The following is a 7,202-nucleotide window of genomic DNA, read 5'->3' on the forward strand; positions in this document are numbered from 1 at the left end:
GAATAAAGATCTATTTTCATATTATTGATCGTATTTTTTAATTTGTTAAAATCATCATTTAATCATTTTTAAAAATTTCTTGTAAATTGTATAATAATGAAGAAATTTGAAATTAAATTATTATTAATTAATACTCAAAAATAAAAATTAACCAGAATTGAATCATATTTAAATCGTAGATAATCGAATAGTACGTGTGATATGCATAAAGTTGGCGCGCGAAAGCGCCACTAACATTCACACTCAGAATTAATCAGACATGTCGTCGGACGTATTTGCTGGATTAATGTTCACTTGTAAAGATATAAATAAACTGTTAATTAGTTGACCTGTTTTGTGCAATGAACCGTATGAGAATCGCAATATGTGCGTAGTTGTATGTACACAACCTTTTTTCCGGCAATCCAAAGGTAAGCATCAAGAATGGCGCGCGCGCGCGCGCGTGTCCAATGATTGACTTTGTCGTAGCAGACGGAACATATTGTTTCGTCGACATTTATTTCTACTTTAATGTGCGCAAATTTTCTTATTGCACGCACTAGTTGATGAAATAATTTTCCTTTAATATTTTTGTTATTTATTCTATTAAAATTTAATTTTGAAAAATTCTATCTCTATTTCTTGTCTCTTTACTCATTCTTATATTTACATTTACTCAAACCTGAACTTCCGATCCATACTCTAAATGTCAATTTGACAATTGTTGAATGATGTATTGTGATATGATATTAATATTAAATAAATTAAAAAAATTAAAATGGGAAAAGATGATTTGGTGAAAATAAAATTCTATAGTGAGAATAAATGAAAATTCAACCTCGCGATAATGCGAGGAGAGAACTGTACTTCATACTGATTATTGATAAGGACCATCAAATAGGAAATTTCCAGTAATGTACATTTTTCATTTATTATCTAAATCAGGAATTATTATTAAACTTTGTTACAATATAGCTACCTTATTTTAATATGTTTTATTGTATTTTTTTACAGATGAACGTTCCACTATATGGACTTCTTGGAGTTGTAGCTGCTTTACTAGTATATATTGTTGGAATTGGAATGATTGTGAAGTTATTCATTTGTCTACTTGCCTTAATTTTAGGGTATGATTCAATAGTTGTTAATATTTTAATATCAAAAACATTAATTTGTATCTTTCATTGTAGAACAATGACATGTATATATAGAACATATGGCGCAAATCTTCACAATGCAGTTAAATCTGAAAGAGAAGACTTAGATAAGAAGACTGAAAAGTTGCGACAGGTAAATAGATATTAAATTAAATTAATGTTTAAAAATTTTAATAATTTTTTTTTTATTTCAGTATATTCTAGATCTATCTAAACAGAAGATGACTTTTACTTTAGATAGAAGAATCACTGGCAGCCGTATTATTGATGACTCCCTGCAAGTACATAATCAGTTTATGAACTTTTATTATTTTTATGTACTTCAATGTAAAATAGAAAAAGTAACATAGCGATTTATAATTTTCCTCTATGTAGGAAATATTAGATTTTGTAATCAGAGATTATGTGGAACCATGGTACAGCGTTATTACAGATGATGAAGAGTTTATATATTCTGTTCGAGATACTGCTCAAAAAATAGCTATCAATATTGCAAATCGGTACATAATATATACAATTTAAAATATTTTTAATTTTATTTTTATTTTTTTTAAATAATCTAATTTTTTAATTAGAGTGAAAGGTGTAGATTGGATACCATATTTAACCACACGCCTCGTAGACGATGCAGCTTCTCATGTTAGGCTGTATAGACAAGCAAGAGCAAGAATAAAACAACTTCGAACGAAAAAAGTACAGAAAGGTAGTACCAGTTCAAGTACCTCTAGTGGTACTCCTAAAAAGATACCAACGCACAGACGAAATAAAAGCGAAACCGATGTATTTTGGTATTCCCAATCTAAGTTTTACATTCCCAATTTATGCTCTCTTACTGAACCCATTGAAAGTAATGAAGAGAAAGAGGAAGAATCATTAGAAAAAATATTCTTTGATTTGGAAGTACAGATGGAGAATAATCTAATTTGTAGAGATCTTTTATGCACTAATAGTACTCAAGAACTCGAATTTCTGGGAGAAATATCTGAAATTTTGTTATATCTTGTGTTACCAAAGGGAGACTTTGATTGCTTAACTGTAAGATTTATTTTGAGGGAATTGTTAGTAAACGTGATAATTAAACCATTATTGGATTTATTTTCTGATCCTGATTATATTAATCAGGCGTGCATATGGCTGGTAAGTATGCTATACTTACCAGTATGATAATGTAAAAAAGATAATGTAAACATTATAAACGAAATCTAATAATTTCATTTTTCTAGTGTGCTAAAGAAGGTGGTTTACCCAGTGATGTATTTCTAACAGTGATCAAAGTAACGGATAGTTTAGATGAATTAACGGCGACGAAAAATATAGTTTGTAAAGAAATAGCTCATCTTCGTTCTAAAGATTCTGGAGGAGAGGATGATCTGTTAGTGAAACAACAATTAAATAGTTTGCTTTATGTAAAAAAAATTTTGGAAACTAGGATTATCGGAATGCAGGAAGGACTGGAATCTGAGGCTGATGGAATTGGTGCTCAGCCCGATTGGAATAGGCTACTGATACCCGGACAAAAACTAGTGAATTTACCTTTAGATGAACTATTAAAAAATAATATCGCATTAAGTTACTTCATTGATTATATGACTTCCATAAATGCAGAATCGTATCTGTTTTTTTATTTGAACATTTATGGTTGGAGGGTTTCAGCAGAGCAACAGATATCGAATATAGAGTTACAAAAGCTACACGCGACCCAAACAACTCCTAGTCTTATAGGTACTAAACGTAAAAATACAGATTTGGAAAATTTAAAAGAAGCAGCTACTAAAATCTACCAGCAATATCTCGGCGACAAAGCATCCCTCAAGTTGCAATTGGACGATGCCTTAGTAAAAACTTTATTGACCAGAATAAGAACTGAGTCTGTGAAAGAAACATGGTTTGATGATCTTAGAGTTTGTTGTTATGAAAAATTGCAAAATGAAGATCGATTTCTACCAGGTTTTAAAAAGTCTGTAGCTTATGTAAAACTTCTCGCTGAATTAGATCTTCTGAAGGATCCAACATCTGAAGAAGATACAAAATCTCTGGATAGTATTAGTTTGTCAAGTACGAATAATGAATTGGAAACTTTGGATGAAATATCCGAGATATATAAATCTGAAGACACTAAAATTGAATTAAAGGACAGTAAATTAAAATCTAACTCTTCTACAAGTTTAGCTAGTATTGTAGAGCCAAATGAGAACAGAACAATTGAACCTGATTCTGAAATTAACATGAGAACTATGAAAAGCATACGGAAGGCAGCAAGTATGGATACAGATCATATTACTGAGGGCAAAGACATTTCTTTTTTCTTGGAATCGAATGTAGATCAATTTGTTAAATTAGATGAGAATACTTATGATCAGAATGCCATTAAGAAGCTACAGCAAGGAAAATTTGAAATAACTGCAAAAATTATTGAAACTGGTATAGTTAACGATCGTGGAAAGACTTATGGAATCTATGCAGTGGCTGTAACTAAAAATTATGATTCTGGTTATCAAGAAAAATGGCACATTTATAGAAGATATTCTGATTTCTACAATCTTCATCAAAAAATTAAAGAAAAATATTACGATCTGGCAAAAATTCCTTTTCCGGCAAAAAAGGCATTTCATAATATGGAGAGAACTGTTTTGGAAAGAAGAATGTTGATGTTGAACGCCTGGTTGCATCAATTAACGAAACCAACTATTGTCGAGGGACATATGGGTTTACAAAATTTGTTATTAAATTTTTTGGAGCAAGGGGATTATGATAAAGGTGTTACCGGCGGACAGATTTCCAAAACAGTAAGTATAATAATAATTAAAATATCTTTTCAACTTGAAAATTAAAGATAAACAAAAATATAAAAATGTATACATTTTTATATTATTTTTATGCACTTTTTATAATTATATTATTTCTCAATTAAAAAATATAATAAAAGTAATTAGAAGTATTTTATTCAAAGAATTTCAATTACTTGATAAATTTTGCATATGCATAAAAACATTATAAAAGATATTTAATTCTTAATTTAATATAGATAGATACTCTGATGAATCCATTAAAAACGTCAATGAAAACCGTAACTCAAGCAGTGAAAACTATGCCAGATAATATGCTAAATACTGTAGATGGAGTTATGGATAATATAAGTAAACTTTTTGGCAATCCAAAGAAATCAAGCGCCTTATATGAAAACACTAAAGTTGGTGCTAGTCTAGATGTAGAGGTACTTATTTTTTCTCTTTAAATTATATTAATAATCAAATTTAATTATTACATCTTAATTATTATATTTTTTTCCTATTTTAGACCGACGATAACATTCCTTTACGAATAATGCTGCTTCTAATGGATGAAATCTTTGATCTAAAAGTAAGAAACCAATGGCTTAGACGAAGAATAATTACATTACTGAGGCAAATCATTCGTACAATGTTTGGAGATATAGTAAATCGAAGAATAGTCGAGTATGTTTCTTTACTAACAAGTCCAGCTAGAGTAGCAGGCTATTTAAAATTATTCAAGTAAGTAAATTTACATTTTTATCTTAAATAATTAATTAATTAACATTAATTAATTATATTACATTATATTATATTATAGAAATAGTTTTTGGCCCAATGGAGTTAAAGCCGACAAAAAACCGCCCAGGGATACAGAAATGAAAAATAGAACAAGAGTAGCAGCCAAGATTGCTCTTCTGTCATGTCTTTCGGATGAATTGAAACATATCATAGGCAGCGAAACAACCAGGAAAGGCCTTCTGAGAGTATTTGAACTTTTCCAACGACCTGTACTCAATAGGAGACTTCTGTACGTGCTTTTAGAAGGAATTATAGAGACTTTATTTCCTCAGAATAATTTGGTGGATATTTTCCGAAAACTTTATTCAGTTTCACCACGAGTACAAAACAAAAATTATCAAAAATCTTAAGATCTAATAATGTTCTTTGGAATTTAGCAAGTTCATGAATATTTTCATCGAATTCTATCTGCGCCAAAGAACAGGAATTAAATAGTGGAATAAGTGATTGTTATGATTATTCAACATTTTCGAGTGAGCAATTGATTTCTCTCTGATTGTAAATGATTTGGAGAAATCATTTAGACGAATAAATAGTTCACAGAAAAAATTAGGGGAACCAATATTCATGCCTAGGTGAATTGTAAAATATAAAGGACATCAATCCATGCTCATGTGAAAAATTATCTAACTTATTAAAAAACTAAGCGATCATGTACATTATTATCTCAGTCCATTTCATTGCAATAAGTGAAAAAAAGAAGAATAAAGAAGAAAAATCGTTTTTCAAACTGGGAACAAATTGAAAGTTTAAAAAAAAAGACTTTCTGAACCGTAATCTTTCTAACATGTATATTCAAGTAAAAAAGTGCAGTAATTCAGTGGCCAAATAAGTCTAATAAACGATATAATTATATTAAAAAAAAAAAAAAAAAAATGCACGAATTAATTCGAGCACTTTCAATAGTAGGTTTCAACTTAACGAATCTCTTAATTATTTCATAGAGACACACGTATTTAAGGATATTATGCATTCCAATTTGCATTTCAACGATGTACTTCACACTAAAATATGAAAAAAGAAAAAAACACTTTTTACACGTGTACTAGAAGACCAACTTTTTCACGACGGCGTTATTCTTTACCATACAAACCGTCGCGAATATATATACTTAATTCGTAAAAGATTTTCAATGTATTGTGCCATTTTAAATCCGCACGTAGTAAGGGAAAAAAGGTAATATAAAATTTCTATTTATTTTGAATCTTTTTGGAGAAAATCTCTTCGGTAAGTTATAAGTTTGTAAAATGTTAATTTAATTCTCTTGTCGTTAATGGATAATTATTTTCAACGACAGTGTAAAATTATTGTAAATGTCGTACAATTGTATATATACACGTTATTTCTATCGTGTTAAGCCGCCATATCTGTCATCGTTTACTTATTATTAAAGAAATTGTTTATAAATCGATACTATTTACTCTCTTCTCGCATCCCTATCTAGCATTATTATAGAAAAGTTATAATTGACTGCTAATATTCTTGAAAACTTTCTTTTTAAATATAAAAATCTTTTTTTTTATTTATTTTTCTTTTTTTTTTTAAGATCTAAAATCAAAATTATTGAAATTTATGATTTGTGAAATAAATTACAAACATTTCACATAAAAAAAAATAGAGAAAAAGAATTAAATCTATAGAGTTGTATATATCTATAATCGAAATATAATTTGATACCATGTTATTATAAAGGTCAAAGATGAAAAACTAATTTTCTAACTATGTTAAAAAAATCACAATGATTAATCAGGTTCGTACTTCAAAGATACGCGATAAAGAAACTTGTTAATTATCCCGAATCGATTAACCGTAGTTACTAATAATAGCGGGGGAACTCGCGACGAGAAGAGAGAAAAAAGTGAGCGAAAACAAAGAAACTTTATTACCGGAGGCCTGCTGCTGCAAAGATTAGGGGATGTATTAGGAGAAAAGGAGGGGGAACGGGTACAAGAGCATCGTCTCATCGTTGTCGCGTCATACGGGGATATTTTGCTCGGGCAAAAGAAAAAAAAAAAAAAGAGAAGAGAGAAGGGGGTTCTCTAAGTGTTTTTAGCGTCTGAGGAAGAAGGGTCAGACTAGACCAGGCCATTTTAATCCTTGTAAATTTCTTTTCATTCATCAAGCTATCCTCATCTCCTATTTCCTTCTTTAAATTTTTCTTCTTCACAATTTGTAATCTTCTAAATTAATGGCCCAATAAAAATGCTCTCTTCTTATACCTTCTTTCTCCTTTATCGCAATTTTACATAGATACCTATCGTTTACTATTCGTTTCATTTTTAAGAATCTTCCTTCTACTTTTGTTACAGATTATTTCCTTGGAGAGTCGAAGGAACTTCTTATCCCTCCCTCCTCCCCCTAAATCTTATCCTTCCCAATTTCCATCCCGGAACCTTTATCCAGATCATGGCTTCGATCTCGAGACCGCTAAAAACCGTACCTACTCTACCCATTGTGGCAAAAAGAATCGGCGGTGGCGGGACTAGCGCATTTT

At 30.0% G+C, this 7,202-nt stretch overlaps 1 protein-coding gene across 3 annotated transcripts; it reads left to right on the forward strand.

Moving 5' to 3' along the window:
* Window positions 1-167: 167 nt before the first annotated feature.
* On the forward strand, window positions 168-6,115 carry LOC100871653 (sorting nexin-13). Of its 3 annotated transcripts, none has more exons than XM_003694111.4 (10): window positions 168-410; window positions 994-1,106; window positions 1,170-1,269; window positions 1,331-1,417; window positions 1,512-1,636; window positions 1,712-2,273; window positions 2,360-3,922; window positions 4,162-4,350; window positions 4,434-4,648; window positions 4,728-6,115. In XM_003694111.4, exons 2-10 carry the CDS (start codon window positions 994-996, stop codon window positions 5,056-5,058), a joined length of 3,285 nt encoding a protein of 1,094 aa, XP_003694159.1. In that variant the 5' UTR covers window positions 168-410; the 3' UTR covers window positions 5,059-6,115. The 3 variants fall into 3 exon arrangements, with proteins under 3 accessions (XP_003694159.1, XP_031772643.1, XP_012342690.1); XM_031916783.2 differs by lacking the exon at window positions 168-410 and adding an exon at window positions 471-895; XM_012487236.3 differs by lacking the exon at window positions 168-410 and adding an exon at window positions 471-890.
* The last annotated feature ends 1,087 nt before the right edge of the window (window positions 6,116-7,202 follow it).

The sequence above is a fragment of the Apis florea genome, unplaced genomic scaffold (genome assembly GCF_048593485.1).
Source record: "Apis florea isolate Af1SG1 unplaced genomic scaffold, ASM4859348v1 contig_2492_pilon, whole genome shotgun sequence".
Classification (NCBI taxonomy): Eukaryota; Metazoa; Arthropoda; class Insecta; order Hymenoptera; family Apidae; genus Apis; species Apis florea.

What these genes read in the sequence shown, in the direction of transcription:
- LOC100871653 (XM_003694111.4), top strand. Translation starts at nt 994, where the DNA reads ATGAACGTTCCACTATATGGACTTCTTGGAGTTGTAGCTGCTTTACTA. An exon ending in TTATTGATGACTCCCTGCAA is followed by an intron (nt 1,418 to 1,511) that starts GTACATAATCAG and finishes TCCTCTATGTAG; the next exon opens with GAAATATTAGATTTTGTAAT. An exon ending in GTGCTAGTCTAGATGTAGAG is followed by an intron (nt 4,351 to 4,433) that starts GTACTTATTTTT and finishes TTCCTATTTTAG; the next exon opens with ACCGACGATAACATTCCTTT.